Here is a 16145-nt window from a genome sequence, read left to right on the forward strand (position 1 = left end):
GCAGTTTCATGTGCAATTATTTTTTCTACTATGTTACGGAAATACTTATTTTTATTATATAAATTAAAAATTAAAATAAATAAAACCATAAAATATAAATGGAGGAACCCAAATAGTCAATAATGACCTTCCTCTTTGATTTCATGGAGCATTTTGTTATTGTTCAGTCATTGCAGTCATACCCAATTCTTTCTGACTCTATTTGGGGCTTTCTTGGGAAAGATACTAGAGTGTTTGCCATCTCATTTTACAGATGAGGAAACCGAGGTAAATAGGGATAAGTGACTTGTACGGAATTGCACAGTAAGTTCATATCTGAGGCCAGATTTGAATTCAGAAAGATAAAACTTCTTGACTTCAAAGCCAGAAGTCTATCTATCCACTATTGCCATCTATCACATAATGCTCTATAATTCATTATCTAAAGTACGCGTTTATTTCCTTATTAGGCAGTGAGTTCCCTGAGGGCAGGATATTGATATTTCATCAAACAAGCAACTTATATAATCTATTTTTGTTATCACTGGTCTTTCAAATAGGGTAGCAAAGAGTTAGATACAACTGAAATGACTGAACAACAGTAAAATCATTGGTATCCCTTATCTAAACTGTATTGTCCTCACTAATACAATGCTTTACATACAGTAGATGCTTAATGCATTTATTGTTGTTGTAGCAAAGCAGCACATTAGACAAAGAAAGGGATACAAAGGTGAACAAGAGAGAGTCCATGCTCACAGAGAATTTGGAACATCTTTAATTTGCTAAGGAAAAAAAGTTGAGAATTAAAACAAGAGTTGTAAAGGGCAAAGGTAGAGATTCTACTCAGAGGCAGAGAGATTATGCTACTACCTGTGAAAGGGAAAAGGAGGCTGATAATTACAGTAATTCAATTTAGAGCTGGCAGGAATTTTAGAGATGACTGAGTCAGTTCCCTCACATGGAGGAGGAATTTTTTTTTTCCTATTCAGTTGTTTTCAGTCGTATTTGACTCTGTGACCCCATTTGAGGTTTTCTTGTCAAAGATACTGGAGTGATTTGCTATTTCCTTCTCTAGCTCATTTACAGATGAGAAAACTGAGGAAACAGGGTAAAGTTACTTGCCCAAGATGATAGAGCTAGTATCTGAGACCAGATTTGAATGCAGGAAGATGAATCTTCCTGATTTCAAGTCCAATGCTCTTAGCTACCTCTCCCTCATTAAAGAGGAAACTGAGGTCCAAAAAAGGTCACTATTACTATTGCTATTTAATTTGGTAAGTACTTTATACACATTATCTCATTTGAACCTCATAACTTTGTGAGGCAAATGCTATAGGTATCATTAGCCCCTTTTTACCAATGATTAACTGAGGCTTAAAGAAGTTACTTGCCCAAAATTCTGTAAATAGCAAAGCTGACCTGAGATAAGGCATTTGAAATGTTGGCAAATCAATGGTATTTTGAAAAGACTGTATCTCAGTAATATATATAGCATAACATATGCTATGAAGAGAAATCCCAGTAAATAACACAGACATCTAATCTTCTACCTAGAGACATAACCTGAGGGAGAGGAAGGGCATTGCTTTGTTTGGAGCATCAGTGTAATAAATAAGTTTTATATTCATATCATGTTTTAAGCATATAGTTTATAAATATAATAATAATAATAAAATAATATAAATATAAAAAGATAAGAGAAAAACATTATTATTATACATTTTATAGATGGGATGACTGGGGCTTAGGGAGACTAATGAGTTCCTTTAGTTACACAGATAGTAGAGGGTCAAAACTGTGACTTAAAGTCTAGTGTCCTGACTCCATAATCTACCAAGTTTTCCCTCCAATAAATGCCACACATTTAAAAAAATGTGATACAATTATACCTGAGGTGTTATAAAATTTTAATAACACAACAATATTTATCTGACTTCAGAAGGCTTGTTTTAACCATTACCTTGTCTTACAGAAGTCTGGGGGTTTTGTAAGAGCTAATTTTGTTATAAAGGATTCTGAATTAAACAGTTTCATTCTCAAATGAAAATATTTATGATCTTTTCAGATAATTGAACCACTGAAGGAATAAATAGGTAGAGAGGCTTATAAAGAAATTATGATTTATATTTGGGAGTGTTCATTCTACTTAACAATTATTTAGTCACTAAGTAATGGAACTTCAATGTTGAAACCCCAAAGAGCAGCTAATCATCCCATTTAATCTAGAAATTCTACCACAATACACTCCCTACAGTTAATTATCTAGCTTTCACCTTAAAACTTCTAGTGAGAGGTACCACTCAAGGGAAAACCCTTTTAGACAGCTCCTATTTATTAGGGAATTTTCCCTACTTTTTGTCCTAAATGTTTCTCTCTTCAGTTTTCACCAGTTATTCCTGGTTCTGCCATTTGGGGTCAACTGGAATAAATCTAATCCCCTCCCATATGACAGATCTTCAAGGATTTGAAAAGTTTCTTCTCACCTTTATTTTTTTCCAAGCTAAACATCTATAATTTCTTCCAACAATCTTCATATAGCAAAATCTCAAAGCCCTTTATCATTTTGCTCACATTTCTCTGGACATAGTTTAGTAATGTTTTTCCTAAAATGTCTTAGCTAGTAATGGACATGATATTCTAGATATGGTTTGCTGAGAATAAAATCCAAGAGTATCACCACCCTGGCCTTGATCCCTCTGCTTATGTTCAGCCTGTGAATATGTTTGCTTCTTTGTTTATTGTTTACTTCGACTCAAGTTGAACTTGTCCTCAGCTAAAAAGGTTTTCATTTCATCTAGGAACTAAAAACTGCTATGGTATGAAATGGACAATATCTAAAATAAAGCAGAAGTGTAGTTTACTTAGGATTCTATTGGCTAATGACATAAATTGCAAGTCTTTGTCTTAGAAAACTGCATTATATTAGGGGGAAATGGTTACTTTTTTGTACTAACTTCCCAAATAATAAAAATATAAGTTGAAGAAAATTATACCAGATATTTATCTTTTATAACAAAATATTTTTTTTCAAATCATTTTTCTGAATTATGAAATTTTCATAGATCTCAATCTGGAAAGGATTTAGTAGTCCCCTTCATCCAACTCCTTCATTTTATAGATGAGGAAACTAATGCCAGAGAAGTTACATGATGTCCCTAAGGTCCTGAAAGCAAGTAGCAAGTACCAAGCATTAAACCTATACTATATGACTCTAAATGTGGTATTCTTTTCACTACATCACTATTGCTTCCCACTTTGTGGAGGATGAGAATGGACCAGAAAGAGAGCACAGGGAGACTTGTGGGTGAAGGGAGAGAAAAAGCAAGGAATTAGTTTGAACACAATCAATCTTTACTGTCCTTAAAATATCTGAATCTAAAGACTAGATTATGTGTATTTTATTATCAAGGGGATTAGAGAACTAGCCAATAGGATGGGAAACATCTAAAAAAATGCTGGGGTGGTAGGGGGAAATCAGACAACTAGAACTTTGAACGCATTCCTGATTTTACTATGCAGTGGTCAAAAGATGATTAAATATATCTGGGAAAGTGATTATTTATTTATGATTTTTAAAATCAACAGATTTTTTTTTTTGGACTCAGGAATCTGAGTATAGTCCCTATCTCCCACTAAAGTTTGCTCTAGCAACAGCGCTGCCATCAGAAGTAAGCTTACTCAATCTTAGAACATGGAGTTATTTAGTTTAACTCTCAAACAGATAGAATGTCAGACAAATGTTGGAGTCAGTCCAAATGATAAGCAAATGTGTAGGATTCTGGTTTAAGCAGAGAGTAAATTTGGGGTTGTGGGGTTATGAAAAGGTCACTAGATTAGGAGTCATAAAATGGGTTTGCCATTATCAAGTTCTGTGGTCCTGGGTTTTACTTTAATGTCTCTGGGTCTCAATTTCCTTATCCATAAAATGAGATGTTTTGGACTCAATGAGCTCTTCGGTATGAATTGTATTCCATTCCAACTCAGACTCTATGAATGCATGGAAAGCTTTTTGAAATTATGCCAAGAAAATGATTAATCATACATGACCAGAGATCTCACTGCTAACATAACCCAAGGAAGTCAAAAATAGAAAGGAAAGCTCTATACACACCAAAATATTTTCAGAAGCATTTTTGAAGTAGAAAAAAACTGGAAACAAAAGGGAATATAATAAACATTTATTAAACACTAAGGGTCAAGTACTGTGCTAAATTCTTACCAAGTCTTGCTTCATTTAATCTTTACAATGACTCTGAGAGGAAGGGGCTATTATTATCCCTACTTTATAATTAAGGAAACTAATGACTTAAAGCTGGATTTAACTTAGGTCTCTCTGACTTGAGGTCCAGCAACCTATCCACTTTTCTACCTAGCTACCACATAAAGAAGCAAAGAAAAGCAAAAAAAAGAAAGGATGCTTAGGGCTCATTCTTCTGGAGAAAGTGATCATAACTAGGATACATTTGTCTCAGAAAGGTTCCAAGATAGATTTTAATAAAGAATTCTAAATGTCCATCTTCTGTCACAAAAAGAATGGGACAAGCTAGAGAGGTTCACAATTCACTTCTTCCTTCCTCTTCAGCCCTACCCACAGTTTCCTCATTGTGCCCCATCCTGGTACCTCCTCACCTCCTTTACATGTGGTCTCCCCCCATTAGAAGGAAAACTTCTTGAGGGTAGACTGTCCTGTTTGTTTTCATCTGTGCTTTATACTTGCCTGAAATATAAGCCTTGGTAAATATCTGTCTCTTTCTCTAATATCTTTTACAGCAGGATACTATCTAGTCGTCATTTTTATTCTCCTTCTCTGCTAGAATTCAAGCTCACTGGACTCCAAAACCACTGCTTTTTCCATACTACTATGTCTCTTCCAAGAACATAAGAATGAGAATAAAATGGAAAGTGCTATGAAGAGAATGGCAAAGCATGACAGAACCAAGCAAGTGGTGATAGTTTTAGAAAGCCAGGACCTGATAATTGCTTAGGAAAATGTCACTGGGTCCTGCGTTGCAATAATAATAATGATGATAATCAGCATCAGTAATAATAGTAATTATAATAGTTGTCTTTCAGTATCAAAGAAGACTACAGCATCAGGTAAGTTATGACAAGAAAGCACATAAGATTAATAAAAGTGAGGTATCAAAGACACCATTCTAATTTAGTAGCCTGATATATAAATCAGGACAATTGGTGATCAATGGATGACCTTGGTTGTTTAGGGGCAGGTCTTTCCCAGATCATTGAGGCTCTTCAGAAGTTGAGCATTCTGCCCCAAAATGTATTTCAAAAGTATAGAGTTGAAGACACACTCCCATGAAACATCAGGAAGCATAAATACTACTTGACCTACTTTAAGGAAATAATCTGAATTTAAACTAGATGAGTGTGGGGCTCTACAGTTCCTCTCTCTCTCTCTATTTGAGCCATTCCTCTATCCCAATCACAGCATCTCATCCTTTTCAACACTATAATAAAGACAATCCTTCCATTCTATTAGCTCTACTTCATAGCAGGTCAGACTCATCGCAGATGAGTTATCTATAAACAGGTGCCAGCTCAACACTCAGTTAAAACATGAACCTTATTTTTGCACTTTCCCCTATTACTTTGTGCCAGCCCTTTCCAGATAGTCCTTGCCACCTTACTAGATACTAGGGCCACAACAGTAAGGGTTAAACAGTCCCTACTTTTTGAGCAGTTTATAGTCTTCTAAGGGGAAGTCATATGTTCACAGGTCAAATAAAAACAGGAGATGTCTTAAAACATGCAAAATTACTAAGGAGAGAATTTGTGCACTAAAAATGGAATGCTGAGGAGTCAGAAAAGATCTATTGATTGGGGTTGTACCTTTCGGGTTTTGTGTTTCTAGAGGGTTCAAATGAAAATACTACATATTTATGTAGATATAGGTACAGATAGGTTTCTAGAGGGTTCAAATGAAAATATATATATATATATATATATATGTACAGATAGAGCTACATAAAGCTAGAATTGTGTAGATTAGCATATATTGAGATTTTTAAAAATTAATAGAAATTTGTTTTATCTCCCCCTGCACCATACCATTGAGGGAAAAAATTGTCCCTACATAGATAAAGCTATCTCTATCTCTATATTTATGGGAATAGATTAGCTTAGGCAGGCTATAGAAATAAATATTAAAATATATATAATATATAAATATGTCTGCATGTATACATATATATGATAAATATTTGTCAAATTTATGACTCTCATAGAGGCAGTTTACTGGGACATTTATTAAGTACTTACTATATGCTGAATATGTACTATACTAAACACTGGGGATTCAAAGAAACACACAAAAAAAAAGTTTAATGGGAGCAGCCACCAGGCAAACGACTCTTTACAAATGAGATATATAAAATAAAGTCTTTAGACGGAAGAGCTAAGGTTAAAGTCTCTGAGTCTTGGAGGATGAAGTCAACTCCAAGTCAATGATTCCATTTTCAGTGTGAGCATTTATACCTCAGAAATTGACAAATGTTACAAATCAAGACTTGTTTAGTGATTGCTTAGAATTAAGAAAGTGATGGTTAACAATTAAATTTAAACTTAAGATTAAATTTAAAGGTGTTTTGTGGGTTTTAGGAAAGATGGTTGTTAAAAATTTCCCATCATATCCCTGACTAGGAATGGCTCCTTCAGTTGGCATTTGAACAAAATCAGGAAGGATTAGGAGGGAAAGATGACAGTAATTACCTGTACTTAAGGGATGGTAATAGGGTCTAAAAACACTCACCAAATGTAAGGAGTCAGCTTTTTGTGTCTGCCTCTGTCGACTCTTCTGAGCTGCAATACGGTTTTTCTCCCTTCTCTGAACTTTCCTCACATCATCTGAGGAATCCTGAAAAGCAGAGAAGGTAGCAATGGGTCATCCCTTGCTGGTTACTTTGGGCTCTCTGCATTAACTCTTTATCAATATCTCCTGAGTCCCTAGCACTTTTCCAAATGCTAGATTGAGAATCCTTCCCCTTTTCTATGCAGTTCCCACTGCTAGGTTAATGTGATGATGCCATAAGAAAAAAATGTAGGTAAAGCCATTTTGCAAATCCTAACACATATGAATAGAAATGTCTTCTATTTAAAAAAAAGTATAAATAAGAATATTTTGAATTATCAAGTGATTTCTCTCAATTATAATTTATCTAGAATAAGGTACTAAGACTTAAGCTACCTCCATTGGGCTACTCTAGGCAAAACTGCTGAAAAACCTCTGAAAAACCCCTGATCTTTTTTTTTTATTGTAACCTTCCTCATTTGTCTTCCCACTCCTGCTTCTTGATGCCTTTGATTTTACCGAGAATTTTCTACTTGTGTGCTCTGTTTCTGATCCCTAGGGGCAGAATCCCATTTTCCAAATCTCTTTAATCATTATCCTATCTTTCCCATCAAAATGTATATACTTTATATTTTGACCCCATAGATGATGTCTTCCATCTAAATGGAATAGGAGAGTCTAATAAATTGTTGTATTTATGGGTGTTAATGACTGAATGAATTAATCATTTCTAGATAATATTAGTCACATGGCTCAGAACAAGGTACAAGAAATGGAGGTAGAAGATCTGGCTTTGAATCTCAGCCCTGCAACATGATTTCATTCAAGTCATTTAAACTCTTTAGAACTCAGTTTCCTCATCTCTAAAATGGGTAAGGCAGGTCAGACATGGTGGTGCACATCTGTACTATCTGCTACTGTGGAAGCTGAGTCTTGTGTGTAGCTTGAGACTGGGAGCTCTGAGCTCCAGAAGGAACAGAAATTGCATTTTCTGTATTAAGACCCTCCCATCAATATAATGATTCCCTAGAAGGAGGAAACCATTAGGTTATCTGAGGGCCAATCAACTTCAATCAAAAATAAAACAGATCAATGATCAGAGCAAAGTTACCCTCCGACCACAGTGGAACTTCAGAGTAGGAATTTTGTAGTGGCCCATATTTTGTAATGGAGAAATCTGAAGCCCAAAGAGAACTAACTGACTAAGGTCATTCAGAACCAGTAAGCAATAGGGCTAGAATTTGAACACAGATCTTTTAACTAGACTCCTTCTATGATGACAGATCTTCTATCCATCCTTTTTCTACTATGACACATCCCCTTCCAGAAGGTGTAGCAGGACTTCATCCCTACAGTATACTCCATAGACCAGAGGGTCCTATGATATGGAAAGAAACATTGTTATTACAGAGTAAAAGACTAAAAGAATCGTCTTGTTATTACAGTATCAGTCCATTTCAATACCTGTGAATTTATGATTAAACAAGAGATATAGAACAAAGTTAGGTGTAAAATGAAATTTCAAATATAGTAAAAAATATATTTTGTTCAATTAAACAAATGTAGCCAAGATTAGAAGAAAGAAGAAAATTAGGGGGAAAATTTATAGACAATTTCTCAGATTAAAAACCTTCCAAATACTCTTCAGAAAAGTGAAGCTAGAGGATTCAGGTCAAATGGGAATGATTTTTCTAAAGGATACAAATATAGGGACTGATTTGTGATTTCATAGGTATACTTTCAGATAAGGAAACTCCCTCTATTAAAGCAAATCAACACTTTTTCTGTAACTTCTAGTCAAAGAGATTCCCCCTGAGGCACTGAGAGTTTATTTGATTTTCCTCAGGTCTTATAGACAGTCAGAGGAAGGACCCACCCCGAGGTCTTCCTGGCTCTGAGACCATCTACCCCATGATGTAAGCCTCCCAAACGGGTATGTGGCATTATTTTCTGTTGTCCAGAGTGGGAACAGAACTCCCCAACCCCCTACTTCTAAGATATTTAAAAATAGAACAGATACACCCCTCAGAGGATGGGGTACACAGGTACAGTTCTGTCTCAAAGGATGGAATCACAGAAGATCTCCAGATGTCCCTGAGATATAGTCCAACAATCTGCTTTAAACTTTTATGATACAATAATAATTATAACAATTCATACAGATTTTGAATTTTAAGGTTTGCAAAGCATTTTTCTTTTACCATATATATATATATATATAACTGATGTATATATATGCATATTTATAGTCTTCTAAAGTTGTGAAGAAAATGTTTTCTAGTCCTCAAATTACCACATAATGTGAGTTATTTTTATTATATGCAAAATAGGAAAGTCTACTCACTACCCTTCCCCCCCCACAGAGTTAATGATATAAATGATCTTTAGATTATAAGAGTTAGAGAAGAGAATTAAAAATAATTGTATCATAGGCCAGCACCCTTGTTCTTTACAGAAAAAAAAGACAGGGGATGTGGTAAATAGACAGATTCAGCGTAGTTGAACATCAGTTCTTAAAGTATGACCTATCAGAAAACCGGAAGTTTCTGGCCACACTTTCATCTCCCAGGACAAGAGGTGGGCTGTTGGGTTTTCTGAAGCATATTTCTTAAAACTCTCTAGAAGTCTCTTCCACACCCATTCCCACGACTCCCAACCCAGTGCTATCCAACGGGGAGGGGAGTGGCAGCAGCAGCTGTATCCCTTTTCTCACCATCCATGGCCAGCCAGCTCCCATGATGCTCCTTTAGAATTTTGCAGATCAGAAGGTCTCCCATTCATTGCCTTTTCCCCAGCTCTATGGACTTAGCTTTTTTGGCTTTTAGTTGCCTTTTGAGATTTTTTTTTTTTACTTCTGTCAAAATACATCCTCTTGGATCATCCCTGTTTCATAATTTGACTTGTTTCCCGGTGTAAGCTTCAGTTCTATAGACAAATAGGGTAGTACAATGGAAAGCACACTGAACTTTGAATCAAAAAGCCTAGGTCTAAACTACCACTGCTACTTTCTAGGCCTGTGATCATGGGTCCAAAAAACACTTAAAAGCTCTGAGTCTCAGTTTCTTCTTCTGCAGAATGGGGGCTAATAATAATACTTGAAAGAAGAAAAGGGGCAAATTGAGAGCCAGCCTTGGAAGAGCATTTCACCCTTACAATAGCATTTCTTGCATTGCTGTGACCAGATCCAAAAATTAAAATTGAAAAGAATTCTTTGACTATCTACTTCTTATGATTATCTACTTTACTATCTACTATTATAAGAAAAGCCCTCTGTGAACCTCAAGTATGATACACAGGTAGGCTGCTATTAGCAAATGACATGGTAATATTTGTAAACCACCTAGAAAAATATAAATGTTAGCCATCATCATCATCATCATCATTATTATTATTATTATTATTATTAACCATAGCTTATATTTAACTCCTTTCATAGCATGAGTCTTTTCCCTCTGACTAGACAAGACATATTCATTCACCATCTCTTCATTCATTTTCTTTCCTTCCTAGAAAGCCTTTTGGGGCAGGGACCATGATGGTGGTAAGAAAGAGATGAAAGGAGAGGGACACAGTGGTAATGTGTTAATGGTCCCTTAGCCAAATGCTGCTGGGAGGCCCAATCTCAAATTCAAAGACCTCAGATGAGGCTCCTTAGCTCTGCTTTGCCCTTGACCACTGAGCCATCCTTCCTGGTGGCCAGGCAAGCATCCTGAAAGGTTCTACCAGAAAGAGAAGTTCTAGGGGGTGGGATGGGGTAGAGAAGAGAAAAGAGGCCTTACCTGCTTATTGCTAGGTGGAGGTGAGCGGCTGAAGCTAGAGTCGCTGCTGTCAGAACTATGAGGCATGGCTGAAGTCTCCAGAGGCTGGGCAAGCTTCATGCACTTCCCTTCTGGCCCCAGTTCCTCTGGCTCTCTAGACACCAAACAGCCCTTCTCAAACACTCACTAGGTCACCAGCCCACCACCTTCCTGGGAGTCTTCTTTCTTGCCCACCATGCACCTCTGGACCCCAAGGTCCTCTTCTCTCTGCGGCCTGAAGACACTGCACCTAGCAGTGACATAGTCGCTCACTTTTTGGGGCTTGCTTTCTCACTTGTGGTTTCTGGTAAAAAAAAAAATAATAATGGAGAACTCAAACTGGAAGTCACATGGGCGGAAACTACTATAACATACAAATGGGTGAGAGAGAGAAAAAAAGAACATACAGGGGAAAAGACCTTTAAAATAATCTGAAAATGAGAAGAAGAAGAAAAACCCCAGACACCTTCAGACAATTTAAAAGGCAAAGATATTGGTTTCAATTGAAAATGATAAAAGAAAAGAAAAAAAAAACAAAATGAGGAGGGAAAGTCCCCAAAGTGTTCTAGAGAGCTAGTCCTTTCTCAAAATGGGGAAAGAGATAAGAATACTAGGGAAATAGTTGCCATTGTCATACGATCTGACTTTAAGCCAAAATAAAACAACACTGGGATTTCATTTTGATTTTCCTTCATAATAATCTATAGCAACCAGAAGCCTGGAATATACTCTGCAACCACATAAGAGACAAAGTGAGGGAGAATGAACAGGTAGAGAATCATAACTCAGGATTTAGAGAAAAAATTATGATACTTTAAGCAGTAATTAACATTAATGCAAATAAATTATTAAACATAGTAGGTGCTTAATAAACATTTATTGATTGTTTTTAAAAGAAGTCTCAACAGACATTTCTTTTTAAAGATAAAGAAAAGAAATAATGTCCAAGCTCTGTGTGAATGGACATAGAATCTTTGATCCCTTAAAAGGAATAGCCAAATTATCTACTATTTTTCCCATATTAGAAAAGATCCAGATGGTATCATCATAGAAAAGGTATCATCTTATATCGAACTTCGACTCTAAACTCAAATTCCCTGATTTATCTGGTCAATGCATCTCCCCAAATGCAGAGCCCAAAATGGAGAGAGGATTCAAGGCATGGTAAAAATCTTGATTACTAATCTCTCAGTCAACTAGATGACTCAGTGGATAGAATGCTGAGTCTGTAGTCAGGAAGACTCATCTATATCAGTTCCGATTCAGCCTCAGATACTTCTTAACTGTGAGACCCTGGACAAGTCACTTAACCCTATTTGCCTCAGTTTCCTCATCTATAAAATGAGCTGGAGAAGGAAATGGCAAAGCACTTCAGTATCTTTACATAGGAAATGCCAAATGAAATCATGAAGAATCAGAAATAAAAACTAACCTCTCTCCATGTATAAGATCTTACTTTCCTTGATGAGTAGAATGCAGTCTCCTTGAAGGAAGGGATGCTTTTGGGTTTTGGCCCTCCCCTTATATACCCAGAATCACAAATAGTAAGTACTTTTTTTCTTTTATTATTAATTTATTTATTTATTGTCTATTACCTGTGATTTCGTTAGTATACTGAACTTCCAGTGAGAAAATTTCCTCTACCAATGCAGAATTGCAACCATTTTATTAGTTTTAGAGAGTTGCCTGGGGCCCTGAAGGTCAAGTGGTCTATCCTTCTGCCTTGGGTTAAGACTTGAACCCAAGACATCAACTCAGAGACTTCTCCTCTATTCACTATTCAATTCTGTTTCTCCTTAAGCTGCCTTGAACCTAGTGGGTGCTTGACAAATATTTCTTAGAACCTGAGTAATATAGCACTTTCTGGAACCTTTCAACCCTTTGAGGGGCTCTTGTAACTTTTCTAGGATCATTTAGCATTATTACATGTTGTAATCCAATAACCTGGGCTCCAACATTGACTCACTTTATGAACTCAGACAACTCCCTCAACTTCTCTGAACTTCAGGGTTCTCTTCTGAAAACAGGGATAATGACAGAGGCATACCTCCATTTATTGTGTTTTGTTTTATTGCATTTTACAGATATTATATTTTTTAGAAATTGAAAGTTTGTGACAACCCTGTTATGAGTAAGTCTATTCATGCCTGTTTTCCAACAACATGTATTCACATTGTTTGTCTAGGTCACATTTTTAAACTTTTTAATTATTATTATATGTTGCAGTGATCTGTGATCAGTGATCTTTGATGCTATTATTGTATTGTTTTGTGGTGTCATGAACTACACTTATATAGGATGGAGAAATTAATAGATAAATGTTGCATGTGTTTCTGACTGCCCCATGGACTGGATATTCTCATCTCATCTCATTCTCTCTCTCTCTCTCTCTCTCTCTCTTCATCTCTCTGTCTCTGTCTCTATCCCCCCCACACACACACACACAAATGCACACATTGCCTGAGACACAACAATTTTAAAATTAGGCCAATAAAAGAGGAGTCAATGGCTGTAGCAAGCTTCAATATCATTTTATTTTAAGCACTGGCCACAGCCCAACCTCCAGGAACCACCACCTTGATCACTCAACAACCATCAACAGAGGCAAGACTCTAACCAGAAAATGATTATGACTCACTGAAGGATCGGCTGATGGTTAGCATTTTTTAGCAATAAAATATTTTTTAATTAAGATATGCACCTTGGGTTTGTGTTTTTAAAGCATAATACCACTGCACACTTAGAAGGCTGCAGGATTGTGCAAACATTAACTTTTAAATGCAGTGGGAAACCAAAAGTTGGAGCGACTGGCTTTCTTGTGACACTTGCTTTATTGCAGTGGTTTAGGACCTCACCTGAAGTATTTCTGAGGTCTGTCTGTACTTGCTTTACTCACATTGCTCCCCTGGCTCTGTGGGAAAAGTGCTCTGCCAACCTGAATTTAGGTTTAATAATTATGAGGTCTTCTTATTAGCAGCTTCTTCTTTCTCTCCATCTATTTCTCTCTACAATAAATAATAGTTGACATTTATGTGGCACTTCGGGTTTTACAAAATGTGTTACACATCTCCTCACTTTGTAAGGATTTCAAGTCTCACATGGCCTTCCCTACCTTCTTTCTTGGTATAGAAGAAGCTCAGTTGATTGGTGCGAACCCCATCTTTTCCTGTTCCTTAGTATGTTCCATTTCTAAGGCTTAATTTGGATTCATATCTGACATTTCTCCTCCCTTATTTACACTTGGAACCATGAAGCAAGGAAAATTTTGATGAATCAGAGGACAGAAACTCAGAAAGTGTTATGAACTATCAAAGGCCAGTTTCTGACCCTCAGTGCTGAACAAGATAGTTCTTCATAGGTATTCATATCGTAGGTGAGGCCAGAGCCACAAGTTAGGTTTGCCCTAAGGTAGATACAGGATCCCAGCTTATTCTAGTGGGTACTTGTTGCTACTGGCCCTAAATCGGCTTGGATAGCTAATATGATTGTCCCACTCTCTTGACCACCCAAGGGTTTCCTTCTTGGGGGGTGGGGATCCTTTTCCAGGAATTACCTTCCCACTAACTCCTTCACTTCTGCCTCCTTTCTAGGGTTAAGATGCTGGATGCTGGAGACTATTGGTCATGCTATAGGGGCTGGACCCTTTCTCCAAGTTCAGCTGTACTCAAGACAAAATGTTACCTGAACAGAACCCCCAAATTAAATTTGTTCTTGATGCAGAAGACAGAGAGGGAGAAAAAAAATGTTCCCATAGCATTTTGTAGCTTTTAGATTCATTAATTCTTAGCTATGAAAAAATAGTATAAGATCATACTTCTCATATGTCAGGATAAATGTATTAACTCCTTTTGAAAATTGGATATGGGGAGGCTAGATGGCACAGTGGATAGAGCACCAGCCCTGGAGTCAGAAGTCCCTGAGTTCAAATGTGACTTCAGACACTTAAGGATTGCCTAGTTGCATGGCCTTGGGGCAAGCCACTTTAGTCCATTGCCTTGCAAAAACCTTTTAAAAAAAGAAAAGAAAAGAAAATTGGATATCTTGTCAATCTCCAGAAAAAAGATTCTGGATGTAGAACAAAGATTTTTTTCTTTACTTTTTTTTTTCTTGAGTTTTTTCTGTCTTTTTTTTAAATTTAATTAATTTATTTTATTTTTAATTTCCCACTCTCAGCTACATGCAAAAGAAAGTTTCAACATTTACTTCCAAATCTTGATTTCCAAACTTTCGTTCTTCCTTCCTCCCACCCTACACTGCCCCCCCACTGAAAAAACACTGTATTTTCTTTCAAAGATAGTCATTCCATAACATGGAAATGTGTTATATATGACTACACATACAGAACCTATGTCAAACTGCTTACCTTCTCAATGGGGGGTATTGGGGAGGGAGGGAGAGAGAGAATTTGGAACTAAAATTTAAAAAAGGGGGTAGGGAGGTAGCACAGTGGATAGAGCACCAGCCCTGGAGTCAGGAATACCTGAATTCAAATCTGGCCTCAGACACTTAATAATTGTCTAGCTGTGTGACATTGCACAAGTCACTTAACCCTACTGCTTTAAATAGATAAAAATTTAAAAACTGTACAAAATTCTTTTTTAAAGAATGCTGAAATTTTTACATGTAATTGGGGGGAAAATAAAATATTAAATAAGATTTAAAAAGGAAAACTGGATATTTTTTATTGTAGTACACTGAAGGACTGCGACCTTTCAAGTCTAGTAGGAGTATTCAAATTCCAGCTGTGTCACTTTCAGTGTGACTTAGGGCATATCAATTAACCTTTCTAAGACTCATTCACCTCATCTATAAAATAGAAGTGTTGGATTAAATGATCCCTCTGGTCTCTTCCAGGTCTAAATCTCTATTTTTTGATTCCATGATTTTTATAGATGACATATAAAATAGGAGCATAATTGAGATTGAGGTTTGGGAAATAGGAGCCCAATATGGTAATTTTTAAAAATTTAGTTCTGGAAATGTATACACACACAGACATATGCACACACATATACATATACATAGATATGCATACACACACATATATATATGTGTGTATTTATAAATATTTCCTTTGAATACATTTTTTCCTATTGAGATTATTCTTGAAGACCCTACCAGCTGAGAGCCATGACCCATTGTGATTCCTAGTCTTTTTAAGCCTGAATAGATAGTAGTCATCTATTATTTAAGGATTGCCAGGGAGCCTTCTTAGCATCTTTCATTTCTTTTTTTTTTTATTTTTTGCAAAGCAGTGGGATTAAGTGACTTGCCCAAGGTCACACAGCTAGGTAATTATTAAGTATCTGAGGTCAAATTTGAACTCAGGTCCTCCAGATTCCAAGGTCAGTGCTCTATCCACTGTACCACCTAGCTGACTCTCATCTCTCATTTCTTTCCACTGAATTAGTCCCTCAGATTCATCACTCTCAATCAATCTATTAATCAGTCAACCACAAACTTGTACAAAATATCCACTCTGTGTCAAGACCTATAGGGATACAAAGACAAAATTGAAAACCTCTGTTCTTGAGTATATATCAGTCAAAATATGGAGA

The 16145-nt window shown here is 36.4% G+C and overlaps 1 protein-coding gene across 1 annotated transcript in view; it reads right to left on the reverse strand.

Annotated features, from left to right (window-relative positions):
• Positions 1 to 10881, reverse strand: part of BATF (basic leucine zipper ATF-like transcription factor) — a 38092-nt gene extending 27211 nt beyond the window's left edge. Inside the window, exons 1-2 of the mRNA XM_074235691.1 lie at positions 10570 to 10881; positions 6752 to 6856 (exon numbers count right to left, since the gene is read on the reverse strand). Of these exons, the coding sequence (XP_074091792.1) occupies positions 6752 to 6856; positions 10570 to 10668 (204 nt within the window). The 5' untranslated portion in view covers positions 10669 to 10881. The remainder of the gene's footprint in view (positions 1 to 6751; positions 6857 to 10569) is intronic.
• Between the last annotated feature and the right edge of the window lie 5264 nt (positions 10882 to 16145).

Source organism: Macrotis lagotis, chromosome 4 (genome assembly GCF_037893015.1).
Source record: "Macrotis lagotis isolate mMagLag1 chromosome 4, bilby.v1.9.chrom.fasta, whole genome shotgun sequence".
NCBI classification, from domain to species: Eukaryota; Metazoa; Chordata; class Mammalia; order Peramelemorphia; family Peramelidae; genus Macrotis; species Macrotis lagotis.